This window comes from Python bivittatus, unplaced genomic scaffold (genome assembly GCF_059951505.1).
Source record: "Python bivittatus isolate LINGU-HERP-01145 unplaced genomic scaffold, Pbiv_v1 ctg000480_np1212, whole genome shotgun sequence".
NCBI lineage: Eukaryota > Metazoa > Chordata > Lepidosauria > Squamata > Pythonidae > Python > Python bivittatus.
The window spans coordinates 22,207,581-22,229,939 of record NW_028277075.1 but is presented as its reverse complement, the minus strand read 5'-3'; the positions used below and the strand labels follow the sequence as shown (position 1 = coordinate 22,229,939).

Sequence of the window (22,359 nt, the reverse complement as noted above, 5' to 3'; positions counted from 1 at the left end):
CGAGAGACAATGCCAATTCAGTCCAGCTATGTTTATTAGCTACAGCCTCTAGCAAGATTCTTCCCAGACTAAAACCCCAGTTCCCAAAGTCCTCCAGCCACAACAGTCTGAATTCCTCAGGGAGGTGCCAGTCTCATCCTCTTGTTCCTCCCACGCGGTTCTGGTGAGCTAAGAAAATGTTTATATCCCTGAGCTTGGCCTTCATAATTCCATTCCATCATAATTGGTCAGAAGAGAATTGAGGGAGTTGGAAGGGGCTCCATTTTCTGATACCCAACAAAAGACTAGAGCTCTGGAACATTCTGAGCAGTAATTGTGCTGACGTAGAATTCATATGTGTGAATCACAAAAATTGAAAGCTCCTCAATACAGTGCACTCTACACTCCCTGTATGCTATCGGGCTGTTAAACCAACTATCTACTATGGCAGGACAAACCCTATGCATTTTGGACTCAGTGTATGACATCTCACTACAATCAATCCATATCAAGTACATTAGAATAATGGATCTCAAAATCATTTGCGCTCAACAGCAGTCCATAGTTCCATCACAACATCACTTTTATTTATGTTTGTTACATTTTAGGTACTGTGGGAATTAATTACATAGAAATACTGACAATAGTAAGATATAGCTAGGTATAGAAATACTGATAATAAAATAAACTGAAAACAAATAATATTTAGTCATCATTAATACTGGTGAAATTAATTATGGTTCTGTGGATTACTACTACAGCTCTTGCAGCTTAAATGAAATACTTTGACTTTCAATTTCATCACTACAATTTCTGTGTAAAAGACTAATTTTCAGAACTTGCACCTCCATACAATAATTTTGGAACATTATATTAACTTTCCTATTGATTTAATACTCAGTATTTAATATTTAATGACCTACAGTGAAATCAGATGTTCTATTCTCTGCATATCTCTCAACATTATCAGAATGCTGGAATTAAAGAAGATTCTTTAAAATAACATATTACTCACTTTGGCAAAGAATTTGATTTCTTGATCATGTGGAGATTTCTCAGTTTTTCCACTGGTAACAATGGATTCTGTGAAGAAACAATGTAAAGGTAAATAAGACTGGACAGGATTATTACCTCAGTATTCAAAGCTTGGAAATTCCAGAAGCAGCAACATCTTGTTCTGCAGGAAGGATAAACATATGGTTCTATTTATCTATCATCTCCATCTTGAGTGTAGTAAATGCTAAGGCTACTTGCAATCTTATGCAAACTTGAATCAGTGTAAGAAAGTTCTATTCATATTCTCCAGCTCATTGTTCTGAAAAGAAATTTGCCATTATAGAGGACATTACTATATCTTTTTGACATACCTTTCTTCTGTATTCTGTTAAATTTATTTTCAGCTTCAGTGAGAAAAGGGGGAAGAACCAGCTGAAGATTGTAGAGCTGTTTTGGATTTTTCAAGAGTTGAAAATAAGTGCAAATCAAACTAAGAAAATTATGTGTGGAATAAGTTTTTTTTTAATTGCTGTTTTCCCCCATGAAAACTTTATTTCATCTAGTAAACAAAAATATTTAAGACATCCAGTGTTGTATTGAGTCTAATGTGTTGGATAATGACCACAGAGACCTAGTTCAAACCCATCCAAAGCTAAGGTGACTTACTAGGTGACTTTGGGCTGGTCACTATCTCTCAGCTCAAGTTTCCCTACAGGGATTTATTGTGGGGGAAAAAAATAGGAGAAAAGAGGATATTGCCTTGAGTTCCTGGAGGAAAATTGTGATATAAATATAACAAACAAACAAAGCAAACACCCTCAATTATGGAAGGTCAATTATAGAAATTCATTTTGATCAGTCACTCTCTTTCTCTCTCTCTCTTTCATTTCCACAAAGTGGTTGCTGAGAGAATAAAATGAAGAAATATCCCCCATTGAAGCTGCCTTGAGCTCCTGGAGAAAAAGCAGCATATAAATCTAACAAATAAATAATAAATACTTATACCGATATTATGTAATTATCTTTTTAACTGTACGGCATACAGTTGAAGGAGCTGAAGGAGCAAGCAAGATGAAGTATTATACAATATAACATGGAGCCAGGTTCTTCACGAGATTTATGCTCCTATTTGGTACAATGTACCATTCCTATTAAGGTGAAAGCTTCATGTGGCCAGGAATAATAGTCCCATTTCCTCTTTGAAGAAGAAATACTGGGACATAATTTTTCAAAGACCATGTTCATAGCAAGTTTGTCATCTTGTCTCTTGATCACAGAAATGTATCCTGAGGCGGCGAGAACTAGGGGAAGAGGACGTAGAGTTGGTTTCAATTCTGAATGTAGAAACTGGCCAGACCTTCACCTCTTCTACACCTTCTGTTTGTAAGAGGATCTAAGCCCTCTTTAACTCACATTTCTTCATGAGGAAATGAATAAGGAATATTGAATAGTACAACATCAGTCATGAATGTAATGCTAGTAAAAATACTTAATGTAAGCAATAGTGCAACAATAGCTGTCTTTTTCATTACTAGCTTTTAAAATCATTAAGGAAACTTACCTAAATGTGCAATGAATTCTTGAGCTGAGTCAATATATTTAAGGATCTTTTTGAGAAATTTATAAGCAAACCTCTTTTCCATTGATGAAGCATCCAATTCCATATCATTTAAGCCTCTAGTGAAACAAAAATTTAACCTATAGTTTTAAAAAAATCTAGCAAGCAGCACCAAAAGGTTTGAAATATCATGCTTATAACAACTTAAGTTTTTATCACTTTAAGCCAAACTAGTTTATTAAAAACTATGTTAAAAGTTCAAATGATCTAATATAGCATTTATTTATCATTCACCTCCTTAAATCAGATGTTACAAGATTGTTTGGAGCATATATTTTACTGGCCAACCAGAGTAAGATTGGTATTAATGTATTTTTTCATTAAAATTTGATTCTGATTGTCAAAGACAGCAAAAATAACCATAGTGGAACTAAAATGCATGTATTTTACAATTACAGATTAAGATTTCCAATACAATCTCATTAACAGGCTGAGGGTAATGTGAAAATAATATTCCAGTTTGTATCTTTTTTAAGAATATACCTCTATTCTCTTTATATCATGGTCAAAAAATTATCAAGACTGTCCATATCTTGCATGGTTACAAAGGCTATGCACTTGCTCAAATGAGTCGTAGGTAGATGCTATGTTCACACTCCCCTGCATTCTGAATCACTTTTTCCAAATTATTTCTGAAATGCTGCACTGACCCAGTGACTATACCATGCAGTTCCATCAGATGCTAGGAGAAGTAATAAAGACTGTTTCCTAATTTCACCAATCAACCAACCTGATTGCCCTTCATGCCCTCCAACCCAACCAAACAATGATTGTCTTTGATGCCCCTCCCATCTGTCATTTGAGCACTCTTCAGTCCTGGGATTGTGGCCCCTCCTAATAGAAAGGAAATACCTCATTGAATTAACTCCATGAAAAACAGACATGAAACAGCAAGACTGTGTTCAGCTACAGAGGAACTTGGAAAAGAGGGGAAAACAATTTTCTCAGAGCCTTTGAAAACGACTTCTATTGGTGCCTGATGTCAAAAGATGTCTACCCTCCATGAGTAAAAAGCAGTTAGAAACATTTGGACCTTGACTGATGCCACAAATGGGGCATGTTTCTATGGAAAACCTGGATTTGCAGTATGGGGAAAAAATAAAGAAAAACTGTATCTAACTATACATAGGGTAGAGTTAATCTCAACTGGAAGGCCATACATTTTGTGAAAATGGACTATTTACTTTGCGCTGTATCTTGTGAATGTGAGTTTTGGTGGAAAATCAAAGATAGTCCTACTACAATATTTCAAGTAGAATTTCTATCAGAGCTGACCCTTCATTAGGCGTAATTAGGAGCTTGCCTCAAAGCAGCAGATTTTAGAAGTAATGACAGGACAGTGTACTGTTACTTCATTTGTTAGTAATATATTTTTACTCAGCCTCATATGTCAAAATAGATTGTTGGATACTGTGCATTCTGACTTGGGTGAGATAGGCCATTTGCTACTCTGCTTCAAAAAACAAAATTTCTTTGACTAGCTCTGCCTACTGTATAAAGAGAAATATGAGACAACCTCTACCAAACATTTCTTTTAAAGACTCATAGTCTCTACTTTTAATTTTGGCAATTAACATCCATTTCCAGATTTGCAAGTGACATTTACAACTTTTTCACCGATTTGTTTTATTGTCCAATATTATTTAATAGTAGTATTAGGGAAGTGAGTTTCCAGAGCTATCAGCATATTCTGAAGGGAGGAACATCTCTAAAACCATAACATTTGCTTCTAGGATAATACCAGTATAATATTTGTGTGGCTAGCATCTTGCTGTTCCATTTATTTTTATTTAAAAGTGACCAGTAATGATAATCTCTTCTATCAATTTCCTGTGGAGTCCCTTAGGATGGGGTGGGGTAACATTTTCTTTTGAAGGTAAGAGGTCCTAAGTAGTGGTGGAAACCTACTGATGCATCCATAAGGGAAAAGAGCCTGTCTCTCTTGCATAGCCTGTCTACCTGTTTATACTATTTATGACACTCTAGATTTTTCTTTAAAAAAAGGAATTAATTAAAAATAAATTGACTTCAGCAAGCCAATGTTTGTAATGGAGAAGTTTAATTTAATATAACTAATATTTAAAATATTTGTTTTAACAGGATTGAACATATTTTTATACATATAATTTTATTAAAAGTTTTAAAAAGATAAAAACCAATACAAATTAATATAAAGTAAGAAGAGAAAAAGAAATCAGAAAGAAAGCTAAAAGTGCAAGAAAGGAAAAAAAGTAAAAGAAAAATAGAAAGGAAAGAAAAAAGATACAAAGAAGTAGCTTCCGATCTTTACAGCAGTTATAAGTACAATTATAAATTTATCTCTTACTCTAAGGTTACAACATGATTCTTTTCTTTCTATAATCTATCCTGTCCAATAATCAAAACCATAAATCATAAGTTCATTTTTTTATGTTTTACACAAAAAGTCCATAAGGGGTTTCCAGTCAGCAATAAACATAGATAATTGTCTTTTCTCTGATCAAAGAAGTCAATCTGGCCATCTCAACAAGTTCTGTCATCTTTACCAACCATTCCTCCAATGTGGTTAATGCCAAATCTTTCCATAGGATTAAACATATTTGACAAAATAATTTACAATGAACATTGCTATACAGGTTGCCCTCACTTAACTACAGTAATTGGGACTGGAATTTCCATTGCTATGCAACAAGTCATAAAGCATGACATCATGTGACTGTACCACTTAGCAATGGAAATGCTGGCACTTCCGGCTGCCATCATTAAGTGAACCACTGCAGGTTGTTAAGGTGGCAGGAGGTCACAAATGGCAACCACATGATGTTCAGTAAGGACATCATGTGGTTGCCATTTGTGACCTCCTGCCAAATTCTCCATTGACTTTGTTTGTAGGAAGCCAGCAAAGAAAGTTGCAGAATGGCAATCTCATGACCGTGAGACAGTGCAATGTCATAATTGCAAGCTGGGCACCAAATGCCTGAATTGCTGTCACGTGAATGCAGGGCTGCTGTGACTGATGTAAGTATGAGGACTAGTCATAATGACCACTCATTTGGTCTGTCATAAATTTGAATGGTCACTGAATGAGTGGTCATTAAGAGAGGACCACCTGTATGTTGTGCATATAAAACTGCCCCTTATTTCATTAAAGATGCTTGCGATTTTGCTAAAACCACACAGAACAAAATGTTTGTCCAGAAAAGCTTATTTGTATGTGATGCATAACTTACCTAGATATGGCAATGCCATTTACAAGAAGAAATTTGAATAGTTCTTGTGCTTTCTCCCTATCTCGAGCCTTCTCTTTGGCTGTCAAAGTGTCATAAGGTACCAACAAAGGATGACTACCTCCCCCTATAGTAAAATCAGAGCATTAGTAATACTTACTGCAACAGCAAAAATTTCAAAATGTTCACAGACAATTATTATAATGTCTTTGGTATTTTCATATATTCCTATATCAAATGTCAGAACATTCCATTCTTACCTTTATTTTCCAATTCAATTTTCTTCTTTTTAGCCCAAATGTTATGATAGTTTTCGGCAACTACTTCTACCATTCCCTATATCACCAAGAAATCAAGAAAGAATAATTTAAAATCAGAATAAACATGTACTAAGCCACGGATAGTATAATTGCATAGAAATATATATTACAACATTTGCTGTAATGATGTATGTCATTAACATACCGTATTTTTCCGATAATAAGAGGCCCCCATGGATAAGACGACCCCCACTTTTCCAACCCAAAAGTAAGAAATCAATATTTTAAAGATAAAGCAGAACACATTTTTATTTAGTAATTAGGTAACATTTACATGATACACTCAGTGGGAGGAGGTCCAAACTGTCTCTCTGCAGCTCTATTTCCATGCTCTTTTGCATAAGTGATTACATTCAGTTTGAATTTTGCAGAGTAAGACATTCGCTTATTTATTTTTTTATTTTCCAACATCATTGTGGGCTCAGAATGCTCTGACGTTACCGGTCCCTGTCGCATCTGCGCACTGCCTACACGCTCTCCACCTCCAACGGGATGTGTTCCAATTGGTTTGTTCAGCATCAGCTGATGTCAGTTATATAAGGCTCGTGATTGGAGGAAGCCTGTTTGCAGAGACAAAGTATGGGCAGTTTCACTCATGATTGGAGGCTCGTGATTGGAGGAAGCCTGTTTGCAGAGACAAAGTATGGGCAGTTTCACAACTGCACGGTTCTCTCCTCGGCTTACTTCCTTGCATAAGACACCTTCAATTTTTAGAGTAATGTTTTTAGAAAAAAGTATCATCTTATAGATGGAAAAATACAGTAACTGATTATAAGTATTATGTAGAGAAAGGAGGCACATCAGTGAAAATATCTGCCTGGGGAGAACTCTTTTCCATATTGCTTTTCCATGTTCTATACTGCTGGAAGAGAGCTAAGAAACCCACATCTGCTATAACAATGAGGATTTCCTTTTTTTCACACAGGACATGGAATGTAGGTCAGATATCATCAAACTCTTGAGAAAACTTAGCAATCACAGGCTTAGAGGATCATTACTTGGTTAAAAACAGAAAGCAAAGGGTAGAAATAAATGGGCAATTTTCTCAATGGAGGAAAGTGAGAAGTGGAGTCCCTCAAAGATCTGTGCTGGAATCAATGCTTTGAAATTTGTTCCTAAATTATCTTGGTTTATAGCTAAGCAATCAACTGGCTCAGTTATAGGTGATACCAATCTATTCACTGGTGGTGAATACAAAAGTCACTGTAAATAGCTCCCAAAGGAACTCTTTAAAGTGGCAGTTCAATTTAAATAAATGTAAGTGATGCATACTCCCAATTTCACATATACACTGAAAGGGATCTGAGCGGTCTGTAACTAGCCAGCAAACATTTTGGGGTTCATAGTGGATATGTATCAATGAGTTATCTGCCAGGCTCCCCAGTCAGCTTTGGGCAGTAAATCAAATAACCTCTGACACTACACTGCTTTCCCAAGGCTAGACTTGGGAAAGGTCTCTAAGGTGATCTAGAAAAAAAGCCATCTGTATCTTGTCTATTTACCTGACAGCCACTACCAGTGCCTGATAGTCACTGGTTTCTCTCTTAACCCATCCTCCTTTCTATGCTCCATCTACCTCTCAAGAGTCTGGAAGTGTTGGAGGTTTGCTTCTTTTTCCCTTCTGGCTCCAGCAGCTGAAAGGGGGTGTCTCCCTTCTTCTATCACTAGCTCCACTCCGGCCAAAAGTGGAAGATTTCACCCTTTCAAGTCTCTCTCCCTCTCTTCTCCCCACTCATGACAGCAGGAAAGCGCATAGTTCTTTCTTCTTCTACTTCATTAGGAATGCCTCACATTTTAGAAATGTCTACTTCTTCACTCAACAGTTCAGGAATCTCCCTTCTTCATTCAAGGCAACAGAAAGGGCCACAATTCTTCTATTTCTACTTTGTCAGGAATTTCCCCAATTTCAGAACTCTTCTTACAGATTCAAGTCTTCCTATCTTTATATTTCTCAGCAGACATACAGTGTCCTCCCACTTCCCCTCAGTGTCTGAACTATTGGCAGCTGCAGAAAATGTATGGCATTACCAGCCAGGTGTGATGGATTGAGAATATAGGAGGTGATACATGTGTATTATCTGTCATCTCCCTCAAACATTCTGGGTACAGGTAGCCCTTCTAATGAGTCAAATATTTAAACCTGCCCTGCCTGAGCTAAGAGTCCAAAATATACTTTAACTCAAATCCCTTCTCCACTTCCCCAGTGAGATGGGCGTGGGTGGGCAGAAAGGCATTCCAGGAACAAGGGCATTCCAGTATCAGGAAGAATTGTAGAAAATTGAGTGCTTTCTCAGTGTAACTGGAAGCTACAGACAAAATGCCACAAGATTGATTTTGTAATATTGAGTTGCTGGGAGTTGGGCAGCATAGGGTTGTATGGAGGGGAGAAATCTGGTAGAATTATAGGATTCCTGATGATGATGGTCAGCAGAATGCTTGTAGGAGATCTTAATGTAATCTAGGTGATCCTTAAGGAGGCTCTGAGCGTCTTGGAGTTTCTGGAGAAAATGGGAAATCTCTGGAACAGGGGAGAGCCAGGAGGAATTTGGCAGCAAGCACTGGTAGCAACCACATTTGGGAGCCTGAAATGATGACAGTTCAGACTGGAGACATGAACTGAGTCATTATAAGATAACTTGGCCACAAGTAAAAGTTCAGGCCAATTGTTTTGCTGGCACATAGTAATGAAGGCATTGCTCTGAGGAGTCATTTGTTCTCTCAGTTTCTACATTCATCTCTGCATGATGACCAGAGGAAAGGCAGAATTTCACAACCAGTAATTGAAATGGGGCTTTTTCAAAAAAGTGCCATGAATTGGTGCCTCCATCAGAAATCAGATGATTGGGTAAGCTATACTTCCAGAAAACTTGTTGGATGAACAAAGGAGATGTTTTGGGGTGGAGGGAAGGAAGGAATAAGTGATCAGATCAGCTACCACCAGAATGAGGTCCACACCTTTGATACATGGTAGGTCATTTATAAACTTCAAGTAAATTATCCCAAGGCCTCTGTGTGGAGGGGAGAGAATATAACATGCAAAAATGTTTGCCAGTCTAAGACTTTGCACAGTTACAAGCATGGTGTAAAGAAACAATTCTTGATGTCTGCTGTAACATAAGGACACCAAAAATTATGTAAAAGGAAATGGACAGTTTTAAATACTTCAAAATGCCCAACTGACTGGTAGTTGTGAGAGTTGCATCACTTCTTTCCTCAAGGAAGAATGGACATATAACCATCATTCTCATGTTCTCCTAGAAAAAAGTGGGAGGATAATGCAAACCATAATCTATTTGAACCTGAACATATGGATCCTGCTTTTGCTCAGCTTCAGAGGAGTAGGTCAAATTTTTCAAGGAAGAGAATAAGGTTTAGGAGAAGATTTTAAGGTAAAAACATACAGTAGCTTATGTAATAAAGCATCATTCTGTTTGTTCTTAAAGCTTTGAATATAAGAGTTATTTAAGTTAAAATTAGAGGGAAAACATATGCCCTGACCTGACACAGTATAAACTTGTAAGTAGACTGTGTTTCAGACTTTTTCTCTCCATTTAAATTTCTACAAGGTACTAAATACCTTTGAGGAATGACACCAATACTGAAGAGCTTTTTTGATAGCCCAATATTCCTTTTTAAAAACATTATACTTTCTTTTGGCCTGTAGCAGCTGCTGAGAAAGGAATGTGCAAGGGAGGAGGCCACTGTAACGGTATGTGCGAATGACCTTGAGAGACAGGAAGAAGAGCCACAGACTGGACAACCGGCATGTAAAAGGTATCCCAGTCCACAGAAGGAGAGGGGCGTGGGAAGTGTTTCAGAAGGAAGCCTCCAGAGAGTAAAAGGAAAGGAGGGGAGAAATGCTTTCAGACTTGCAAAATTCTGTTAACATAACCTTACAATAAAGATAGAGCAAGTGTTCATTGTTGGGCTTTTGTCTGGACTACCTTGAAGAGCTAACATCAATCTTGCAAATTTGAAATAATTTCTCCTTTATGTCCATGTGCATTTTGCCTCAGGCTGACCTTTTCCTAGCCCCATATTTTCTCAGGACATTATCTATACATACTCTGTATCACCCACTGTTTCTTTATAGTTTATACTTCCTTTATACTTTTCAAGATATTGTTCCTTTTCTGCATTTTTAAAAACATTTCCTATTGAAGCATTTTAACACTCTATCTACATTCAGAATGTCCATCCCCACTTGATTTTAACAGCAGTGAAGCTTCTTCACTATCTATATTGTCTTGCCTGTATTTTCCTTCATGAAAGGAAGGAACTGCAAAATTGTTCCACAAGAAAGAGCAGTACCATAGTGTGATGGAATGGTTTGGTGAAGGCCACGCTCGGGGAGATAAGCATTTCCTTAGCCCCCAGAAAGAGCATGGGAAAGTGAAGAGGATGAGACTGGCACCACCCTAAGGAATTCGCAGTGCTTGCTGTCTTGGGAAGTTTAGATTCAGTCTGGGAAGATTCTGTCTGGAAGGTGAAAGCTAATAAATGCAATAGAACTGTATCTGTACTGTCTCGTGGAGTTCTTTGGGCTGAACCTGACATCAATCTTGCCAGACCTAATCTAAACTTCCCAAGCCAGTAAGCAAACACTACGAATTCCTTAGGGTGGTGCCAGTCTCATCCTCTTCACCTTCCCACGCTCTTTCTGGGGGCTAAGGAAATGCTTATCTCCCCGAGCGTGGACTTCACCAAACCATTCCATCACACATAGTTCCCATGCCCCTTTTATTATATGAGAATACAGTTATATTGTAATTAATTATAATTATATCAATTATAATTAAACATGGGCAACTTTGGTTTCCCCCCCCCCCTTTTTTCACTATATCCCATTTCTCTGAACAATTTAAGACAAACCTGGAGTTCTCTGGAGAGTACAACATTTGAAAGGTCAAGTGGTGCTGGGCTGTAGTTATTCCCCTGTTGTCAAAAGAATACAAATTGCCCATTACTGTTCATTCTTGAGATGGCTTTCATGTTGAATTATAGCAACTGGAAGACACTTAGAATGTACAGTTTTGTATTTCATCTTAAACAATAAAGTAATAAGAAATGTTCTTACTCTTTATTATGTTTCAGACAATGACAGGAGTTTTGGACTTCATCACCTTAGCGGTTTCCATACACTACATGCTATATAGTTCAATGTCCTTCTAGGTTCTTTGGCAAAACATGATAATGATTTGAGTGACAAGATACATATTGAAATAAGGAGCAGGTTTGAGCAGTGGAGACTAGCTTTAAAAAAATAAGTAAACTTGTTAGCTGCCAGGACTTAAGACTGGAACTTCATTGGCAGATTGCATGCTGTTATGTCTTGCCAGTTCTTCTGCACATAATTTTTTAAGGATTTTGATTACAGTAGTAACAACTAATACAAACTAAACTTAAAGAAAGAAAAAAGAATAGTAAGAAAGAATAAAAAGTGCAAAAAGAAAAAGAAAAAGAAATAAAATGGTAAAGAAAAAGAAAAATATATAAAGAAGTGACTTCCAACCTTCATTACGACAAGTATAGACAAATTTAGTAACTCTTCCATCCCTATAAGGTTACAAACAGATATCTCTTCATCCCATATCCCATCCCTTATCTATAAGTAAATCCATAAACATCAACTTTTGAATGCTGGTGTCAGCAAAAAGTCTGTAAAAGATTGCCAGAAGTTTGCAAAAAATGTCCCATTTTAACCTCGATCAAATAAGCCAAATTTATATTCCTTCCTTTTACTTCTAACAGTCTTAATCTGCAATCAAATATTGTTGTAGGATTTGATTTCTCTTCAATTCTTCTTTATTCCATCACACAGACTTCTTCAAGGGTTTAACAAGCTTCTTTTGTAGATCCAATTGAAAAAGCATTTTCCAGGTCATCCTCTTGGTTTATCGTTTGTATTTCCCTTTCAATTTTTAAAACTTCAGCCAGTTTCTTTTGTATGTCCAGTAAAGCGTCCTTTTCCAATTCATTCTCTTGGGCTGTCATTTGTAGTTCCACTTTTGGTACTTTCTCTGTCTTGTCAGACAAAATTTGATCCACATCTGTCATGGCTCATTAACATCTTTTGGACATAATCTATCCACAGAAGCAGACATCATTACTGACACTGTTGATATTGTAGCTACTAATTTCTGGCTCCTTTCTTCAAAAATCTCCTTTAATATTTCCAATGTTTTGACATTTTGTGTCATTTTGTAATCCCAGTTAACCAGTACCAAAAACAGGCTTCCCCCCCCCCCCTTCTATTCAGAATCTTTAATCCCCTCTAGTGTCCAGTTTCTAAAATCATAAAGTCGCTTATCTTTGTTATGAACCAAGATAGCCAAAATCATTCTGGTTCCCACAAGAAGCTATTTACTTTTTATAGTTAATTCCAAAATTGTTGAAGCCAAACTCACCCAGTAATTTTTCAAACTTGTCATTCCAAAGGTCTCTAATAGCTTTAAGATGGTTAACAGGCAATTTCTGAAAGTGATTAGGAAGTGAGGCTTGCAAACTTAGTGTCCTTTAAAAGGCTGTACCGCAGTTGCGAGCAAGATGGCTGATCCCTTTGTTTCCCGGCACTCAAACCTGCAGAAAACTGCTGTCCTGTGGTCTCCTTGTGGGGAACAGCCATCCAGAGCACATGTGGGTGATCTCCTGTCCTCTCCTTATGTGGAGAGTTTCCAAAGAACCGGTCTACTCACCGGTTCTTTGGTCTTTGCCACGGTCGTCGGCTCCGCTTTCGCAGAGACGTCTTCTGTTCACCATGCCTCCCCCGGAATTCCTTGCCAGTTCTTCTGTATTGTGTAGAAGCATGGACAATGACTCAAATGACAATCAGGAGAATAGAAGCCATTAAACCGTAGATTTATGGAAGGTAAGTTGAACATGCATAAAATGAGATAGTTTTCTCTGAATGGATAAAGACATGAAAATTGTGAATACCATTAAAAAAAAGAAAGAAATATTTTGGACACAATTTGCAGAAAGAAATATCAATTTCTTTAATTATACAAGAAAAGATTAAAGGGAAACAGCAATGGAACGGGATGCATATCTTCACTGGAAAAATCTATGTACAATGTTTGGCAAAAATATAATGTCCTTGTTTTGGCAGTAGTATTAGAAGAACAAACAACATTGATGGTCACTAACCTCCAGCAGGATACAATACTAAAACAAGTATTAAACAATTAAATTTATTTAAATGGTTCTATACATCTAATAGCAATTATTACAAAATTACCCAAAAAAGCTTAATGTTTTCAGTCTTTCTCTACATGTGGTAGGGTTTTTAGAAGAAGTGGTACCCCAGTCCATATGCTAAGGGTTGGTATATTAAATTAGCTGTTTTCTCTTCGGTTCAATATTTTTGATAAATAAATCATGTAATATTTACTGTGAACAAATGTTCCTGAATTAATTATCTCCATTTAAAGAAACAATTTTCCTTTTGCTGAAACACAGTGCATAGTTTGCTTTACTGCATCTGTGCTACTCAGCTGTGAAAAGATCTAACCTTGCATATGGATGTGCAGACATTTGCAATTTCATGTCAAGGTATGAATGAAGATATTGCTGCAAGTGGAATATAAGATTAGTAAAGTTCTCACATTCTTGCAGAAACCAGTTTCCTGACCATCCTTCAGTGACATATGGAAATGGTCAAAATTATACACTGCATAAATAAACAAGCTGTAGAGATGAAGTCTTGACAAAGTCCTGTCCTGAGCTATTGTATACTGATTCTGTAACCTCAGTGAATATATTTGGGTTAGACACTTATAGAAAAAATATAGGATTACTTATCCTTATCAGGTCAGAGCTTTGAACATTGTGCAGGAACAATGTTTTTGGGAGCCCCAGTTTCCTTTAATGAGGTTTAATGATTGCATAGAACAGCTAACATATTATACCTGACCTGAGTTTGATATGCTCAATTTTTCATAGTTGCTAATAGTTTGACTTCTGTGTCACTGAGAGAAAAAGATTGTCCCCAGCGCTATATTTTGCTACTCTGAATCCTCCCATGGTAAATGTATGTATAGTAAAGCAAGATGGGGTTAGGTAAGGCCTGATCATTTGATTTCTGCTAATTCCATGTCTGACTTTGTAACAGTAGGTAAAGGAGTGTTGATTAGATTTAAGAAGTTATTTTAGAAAAGAAATCTGGTGAGATGAAGAACTGGAAATGTGAATTGCAGGGATTCCAGCTTCATGGGAATTATGTGCCAGCTCCCGCAAGTCACTTCTCTTTTGTAGGTGCTCTCCTAAAATGGAATTCTACACCCAGAGTACTTATCATAAAGATCCAAGAGAGGTTTAGAACACAGTTGCAGTAACCAGCATTGCTTTCTTCTGAAACTTTGCACATCTCTAGATATTCACTAAATATATCAAAGGGATACACCTGGCTGAGCTGATGCATAATCAGTAGAAAGAGATGGTGAGAGTAATTGTTTAGGAACATCTGGTAGGCCACAGATTCTCCATCTCTAATAAACAGAGGTTCCTTCCTCTAGTTGCTTGTTCTGTACTATCCTGACTGTATAAAGACAAACTCATGAAGGAAAATGATGAAGGTAAAAAAACTTCTACTAATACACTTCTCTGAAGAAGTGTGGTTCTTCCTTAACAAAAACTTTGGTCTTTGTCAGTTTACAACGAAAGCATCACCACACAGAGGGAACAGTAATATCATTCTAAGTAATTAACATTCTTTTAATAATTGTCGTTGAGGTGAACAATGATCCCAGCAAATTCAGATTCACAGGAACTCATTAAACTACCACAGATGGATTCTTGCTGTTCTAAATCCTGCAAAATGTGATAAAAGTTCACCCAACTACCTGCTTTAGGTCAACTGAAATTGTAATTTTTTTCTAGGCATGAAGGACTATGAATTTAACACATTTTGGACCATCAAAAGACTAGATAATAAAACTTCCCCCACTGCCAAAAAAGTTTTTTAAAAAAAAAGGAAATCAGAAGTCCCTTAGTCATGAAGAAACAGGGGATCTTAAATTTCACTTTGTTTTTATCTTACCTGGCTAGATTGTGATATGCTGCGGAGCTTTTCATTTTCGCGTTGTTGTGTCATAGTTTCTCCTTCCTTGGTCCTTTCTAGACTCCATCCCATTGCTAACATGGTTTTCATAGATTCTCTGGCAGGCCATCGATAGATTTCCTTTTCCTTTAGAAGAATTATATAAATCTTGTGTTTCACATAGGAAAAAATCTAAAATATTTTCCCCCAGTAATACACACGCAGATTTGAGCTCATATACTGATATTTATATATATAAATATTGTGTTACATGAACCAAAGGTCAGTGAAGACTCACTGAAACATTTTGACAGCTGCTCAGTTCAACTTAATCTCAATGCTGATTTAGAGATATCAATTCCCATACCTCCTACTGATCATCTTGGGAAATGAAAAAGTTATTTTCTTTTGTATAACATTCTTTCAAGCCTAGATTCTTTTTCTTTAAAACTCTGCACAAAACTTTGTATACATTTTATACATATTTTTATAACTGTGGAGTCCTTGGGGCTCTCTGAGCTTGGTTCTTTTCTTGCAAACGTTTCATTACCCGGCTAGGTAACATCTTCAGTGCTACAGTGGGATGGGATTTGCTCTCTATTTATATACAGTGGCCTGCCCTTCCAGTGTTGGTGGGGGTGGGGGGTTTGTTTTGTTCCTCTGGCAGTTCCTTGATTAGGGTATTGTTCCCTGCTTGATTGTGTGCCTGGTGATAACTTCTGCTTATCTGGGTGATGATTGCTGGTGAGGAGATGTTCTGGTCTTTTGTTTTCTTTTCTACTGTCTCTTTTGAGTAGTGTGTAGATGCTGTTTATCCAAGCTCAGAGAACCCCAGGGACTCCACAGTTCAACCCTGAGCTACACATATTCGCCTCTATATTTTCATAAGCACAAAAATACCAACATGTTTTATATGTATTTCCTTCTAGCATATGGATCTTCACAAGATATTTCATATCTGATACATACATTTTTAAAATATTATTTACTTTAATTAATTAATTAATTAATATATACATTTTGTATGTATTATAGATTTGAAAAATAGCATTGCAAAATTCAAGGGAAATGTGAAAACTGGAAGTTAATTGTATTCCAATTCCAAGAATATGAATTAAGTCACTTCATATTAAAATGTGAACCAAATAAATTTCACTGGTAATGGTCATACCTACTAAAGATATACAAGCATATGTATGTATGTCTATGTTTGGAAAGCACACTGACTAGGTTTAAAAAATAAACACAAAAATTACATCTTCATTTATATTTTAGCCAATTAGCCATTTTACATTTTGGATTTTTACTTCCATTGACAAAATCAATTACATCTATTAATGTAAACTGTATGCTGCATTTGCCTGGGAAAAACATTTAAATTTATCTTCATTACCTTTTCAGTCAAGGTTTTGAAAGGTCTTATTAAAGGATGTGTCTTTGCATTTTCATCAAGTAAAGGAGAATATTTCCATCCACAATTACTCTGGAAACAGAAGCATAATTCACACTGTATAATTAGTTTATGGAATTAATTGCCTGAAATAGTCATGATGGTCATTAACATACAATGCCTTTTTGATGAGTAGGAAAAGACCAACGTTCACTGGCCTATACATGACTGGAAAAAAAGCACAAACTTCTGATGATAATGACTTCATAAAAAAAGAAGGTCTCATCAGTATTATATGAACCACGTAACTATGTAGATAGATAATCTCATTATACATAAAACTGGGAAGCAGAACCATCATACAAATGGAATTGTTAGAAAATTCCATCTTATCCTTTAGATCAGGGTTCCTCAACCTTGGCAACTTTAAGATGGGTGGACTTCAACTCCCAGAATTCCCCAGCCAGCAATTCTGGGAGTTGAAGTCCACCCATCTTAAAGTTGCCAACGTTGAGGAACCCTGCTTTAGATGGAATGGAAAATTCCATCCATATTATTCTTTGATTTATATCTTACTGAGTGGGGAATTTCCTGTGTGAATTAGAAGCACACATCTGATTATAAGCAAATATTATTTTTATCAGCTTAGTTATACGTACTTTCTGGAGCCTTATTCTGTTTTTGTTTTAGTTTTTCTCTTAGCATGTGTTTTCTACATGGCTCGAAATGATGAAAAATGACTAATCAAAGCAAGCAGATAGGATGGAAAAGGGACTTGCAAGAGTGACAGCTAAAGAGGTTGGTTGAAAAACAGTTTTGCAACATAGGATTTGAAGTCCTGGTAGTGGTGGCAGTGAAGACACACAGGAGAGAGATGGTACTTATGACAGTAGCAATACAGGTAGGGCAGGCAGAGAGAACAAGGTTTAGTCAGCCATTTAAAGGCAATTCATCTCTGCTGTACTTGAAGAATATAAATCTTTTATGTATATTAAAATTTAGAGGTTGCCGTTTGACCAAAAGAGCATTTCAAAGCTCTATATAACCATATTGAAAGGGCAATTAAGACAACACAAAATTGAGCAGAACAAAACCACAAGCCATACTTTTTATTTGAATAATGTCTAAATTGATGTGGTAAGAGCAGTAATGGAGAGTTGACTTCTTCCTCAACCCACAGACATTCATTAGAATGCATATAAAGACTTTTACAAACTATAGACAATTAGAGCTCTCAGTGTGGGGTCAGAAACTTTACATGGTCAGGAAATAGCAACCATAATACAATTCCTCCCCCCCCGGGGGGGGCAAATGCACATTCATGTGGTTGGATTAATGAGATCTTGAGTTATGTCAATGCTCTACTGAACACTAATAAAGGTTTTGGTAACAATAACAAAAAACCTTCAGAATTTAGGAGGATCTGTATCTGTCTGGCCATGTTTAAAACAGTCAATCGGTTAATATGTTTTTTGTCTTTTACTTGAGATAGCAATGCACCAAAGAAAAAACAAGTCTGTAAGTCAAGAGTGGCCAATCTACAAACTGTGGGGCTGCATGTGGTCCCTGAATGTCCTTTCTGTGGCTGTTGGACCCCTTTCTGGCTGTAATTGCTGAAAATTAAAACCCAGTTTTATGTCATGTTCAGGTGTTAAATAGATCAATAGTATAAGCTCTCAAATAGGCTACCACATTTTTAAAAACCAAACCCACCCACAACATTCCCCAGCCCCACTCACATAGATAAGATGGCCCACCCTCATTGCAGTCCTTAGTCCTCCTTCCACATGTGGTGCTTCTTTGGCCTCCATTTCCCATCCCTGCTCTTAATTGACCTAATTGTTTTTAAAATTACATGTAAGACAAAACTCTTTCCAAGTTATTAATAATTGTTATAATTAAAATGTACATATTCTGACAATTTTAATCAGGTTTCAAAGCTGTCAGGAAATCCACAGGTGTGATGAAGGAAAAAAGAAAGTGGAAAGACATTGCTAGAATGTATGCTCTGCTTTAGTCTAGGACTCTGAACAGGAAATTTGTCATGGAGACAAACTGAACAAATTTCTAAAATCCACTTTGGATGTTGGTTGCCCTTTTCTGACAGTTGTTAGATCTATAATAATCTATACCTTGTCACAGGCCCATTTTTCATGAGTATGTTCAGCGTACTTGTTGACAATAAACTCCAACTTTTCAGGAAGTATAAAACTAAAAATCAAAAAGAACAATATCTACATGTAACTTGTTTCAGTTAGGTAACAGTTCATATTATTCTTTTACAAAAGAAACAGAACAATCTGTACAAATGAATAGATGAGAAAGCTGGGAAGTTTAAATCACATTGCCCTCACTAAATATATGAAAGTATGTTTTGCCATTACAATTCTGTTTACAAATCACATATTAATACTTAATCACATATTACAATATGACTTACATTAAGAGGCTGGAGGAGAAATTATATGTTTCTCGTAATTACTAGTACGTTCCAGATTAAAGGGTTATCTGACCCAGTGATTGGCTAGGTGGTGGGTAATCTAGAGTCCTCAAAATCTTTTGAATTACAATTTCCACAAACCTTTGCCCTGGGGCATGCTAGCTCCATCTCGTAATTACTAGTACGTTCCAGATTAAAGGGTTATCTGACCCAGTGATTGGCTAGGTGGTGGGTAATCTAGAGTCCTCAAAATCTTTTGAATTACAATTTCCACAAACCTTTGCCCTGGGGCATGCTAGCTCCATCTCGTAATTACTAGTACGTTCCAGATTAAAGGGTTATCTGACCCAGTGATTGGCTAGGTGGTGGGTAATCTAGAGTCCTCAAAATCTTTTGAATTACAATTTCCACAAACCTTTGCCCTGGGGCATGCTAGCAGGGCTGATGGGAGTTGGAATCCAAACAATAGTTTTACCTTACCCTAGACTTATATTCATACCACAGTCGTCACCCACCAATCAGTTAATACACATGCCTCAGTGGAAAAACAGAATGTGTACAACTCAGTGGAACAACAGAAACAACTTTACAATATATTTTTGAACTTATACGTTACGTACATTCTGTTAATGAGTCAGTATGTTTCTTAGCAGAGCTAAATAAGAACGAAATAAGAATCCCTATAAAAAGTAAGGATGTTATGACTCACTTCACTGTGCTGATAGGTTTGGGATCAAAATTTCCTTCAGCATCCACTGAAGTCTGCTTTTCTAAAATTGAGGTAATTCGAGTGTCTAAATAATCTGGTGGCAGAGCCCCTGCTATTGCACTTAAACAAGGCAAGGCCATTCGGAAGAGCTCTGGATCATACTTCTGCAGGAGAGATAGGAACTGGTTGGAAAGTCCAATAAAAAAACATGCAAAGTGTTAGTTAAGGCAAAAAAGCCAAATAGAAGCAGCATTAGTAGATGCTGATAGTAAATGGAGAAGCACCTAGATTGATCATTTATGTGGAACTTATAACTTCTCTAAATATTGTTCCCAGGAGTTTCAGAGTGAATACTTTCTTCCCAATATGCCTAGCTTCAGAATCAGGACTGAGCTGATATTTGAGTGGACCTGCAAGAAGTATTTTTCACAAATATTTTCAGCATTATCAGAATAGAGTTTCTGTAACTCCTCTCAATAAGCATGTGTTACAACAGGTTGAACTGCACAACATCTCTTCTCCTGATACAACCCACTGCAGGTGAGTGAAACATGGGTGTGTCAGCTTTCCCTGTCAATCCAGAGTACTACTCTAGCCATATGTGTAGTTACACAATATTGTTTTCCAGTTCTCATGAAATGCCAAAATAAGGAAAGTAGAAAATTGTATGTTTGCAAAGGAGAAGTGTTGTCCAGTCTAACAATGCCCGGCATGTATCAGACAGAGTAAAGAAAAAGTACTATTATCTATTTTCTTATTAAATCAGTATTTTCTTATGGATTGTGAATGTGATAAAACAGGACATTTTATTTTTTTTTCTAAGTGCATTTGTGCTCAGCTTTTATAGGTGTATGTGCACTCAAGCAATGTCTTTTAATTTGAAGTCTTATCCTTACCTTATGAGAGAGGGAATCAAATATTCCCCAGAAAAGTTTTTCAGTTAAATGTAATTCTTCTTCAGCTGCTATTCCATAATTGCCCCATCCCGAAGACAAGCAATAATATTTCCAGCACTGCTCATAGTGATTTGTTAGGAGCTGTAAATAGCAGAAAAATATATTTAAAAGAAATATATTAAGGTAGACTGAATATTACTATTTACTGGTATGATCAAATGCAATATGTAGATTATGACCTTTCATTCTTTATGTCACAAATCTAATATACATTTATACAAATAATGTACTTATTACTGAATATATATTAACAACATTTGGAATATTGCTTTTGAATATTTTGAATTTCTAAAACATAAAGGAGGGTAATAGTTGTATTTATATTACAGATATATTTACACTACAGATATCAATGCTACCAGGAAAATAATATAACTCAGCTGTGGCTATTTGTCTGAAAAAGAGATTTTGTTGGTAAATCAGATATCTTCTTGTTCCCTACATGCATCTAGGTGGCACAGGGCTTAATGAAGCTGGAGTTTGCCGGTCAGAAATGGTCAGCACTCCAGCAGTTCGGCCCCGGCCCAGTGTGACGGGGTGAGCTCCCATCATTCATCCCCAGCTTCTGCCAACCTAGCAATTCGAAAGCATTCCATCTGCGAGTAGATAAATAGGTACTCCCATTTCAGTGGGAGGAACCGGCAGCGCTGTGCAGGGAGCAGAAACCGGTGCTGGACCTGACACTGGATGCAACCGACACGATTGGCAGGAGAAAGACCTATGGAGGAGGAAAAAGCCCGGATGTGCCGTGACTCCCTAGCGACCGCTACTAGCTATGTAGTATAGTGGTTAATGTTAGATGTTAGATAGAGATAATATTATTATTATTATTTGTAATAAGTTGTACTTTGTGAGCCGCCCAGAATTCCCCATTGAGGGGAGATGGGTGGAGAATAAATCCAATGTATTATTATCATCATCATCATCATCATCATCATCATCATCATCATCATCTAACATTTGATCCACAGAGAGAAGGAAACAATGGAACTTTTTTTGTGAAGAAATCAACTTAAGCTTTTTCAGTTGAAGTTCCTATATTCAGAATTTGTCTCAATAAAATGAGTCATATCTTGCAAAATATATACTTTGCTTGTAGATAATACTATGTTCACCTCAGACAAGACATCCAATTTTTAACCAACATCCTCCTTACTGCAGCTAACTACCCCATGATCTATACTGTTCAGAAGGATCTCCTAATCCTTTAGGAGCAGCTATTCAGAAACCTCAGTGAGTGGAAGAGCTTTCAAATAATGCAAAACCTCATGGAGATGGCAAAATATGCGGATTTTGAAAGGGAAAATGGAATAGATTATAGCAATGCTGTGGAAGTCAGATGCATAACTGTGCCTACATCTGGCAGAAGAACTCTTAATTGTGGAGTCCTTGGGGTTCTCTGAGCTTGGTTGTTTTCTTACAAACGTTTCATTACCTGGCTAGGTAACATCTTCAGTGTTAGAATGGAATGGGGTTTGCTCTTTTAGTTGGTTTGTAGCACACAAACCACCTAAAGCCCTCCAAAACATCTTAAGCAAAAGATCCAGTAGCCCAAGAAGAAAAAACAGGAGTCATATACAACATGTAGTGTAAGGACTGCAACAACCACTATGTAGGACAGACAGGCAGAAGGCTTGCAGAGCACATCCATGAACACCAACTAGCAGTCAGAAGACATGATGAAAATTCCTTAATCTCACAACACATG

At 36.8% G+C, this 22,359-nt stretch overlaps 1 protein-coding gene across 1 annotated transcript in view; it reads right to left on the bottom strand.

The window, feature by feature from the left end:
- Nucleotides 1-22,359, bottom strand: part of RYR3 (ryanodine receptor 3) — a 256,028-nt gene that overhangs the window by 94,719 nt on the left and 138,950 nt on the right. The window contains exons 50-59 of the mRNA XM_088145058.1: nt 20,592-20,732; nt 19,696-19,877; nt 18,679-18,757; nt 16,550-16,639; nt 15,157-15,303; nt 10,992-11,054; nt 6,060-6,135; nt 5,803-5,926; nt 2,537-2,652; nt 995-1,062 (exon numbers count right to left, since the gene is read on the bottom strand). Of these exons, the coding sequence (XP_088001184.1) occupies nt 995-1,062; nt 2,537-2,652; nt 5,803-5,926; nt 6,060-6,135; nt 10,992-11,054; nt 15,157-15,303; nt 16,550-16,639; nt 18,679-18,757; nt 19,696-19,877; nt 20,592-20,732 (1,086 nt within the window). The remainder of the gene's footprint in view (nt 1-994; nt 1,063-2,536; nt 2,653-5,802; nt 5,927-6,059; nt 6,136-10,991; nt 11,055-15,156; nt 15,304-16,549; nt 16,640-18,678; nt 18,758-19,695; nt 19,878-20,591; nt 20,733-22,359) is intronic.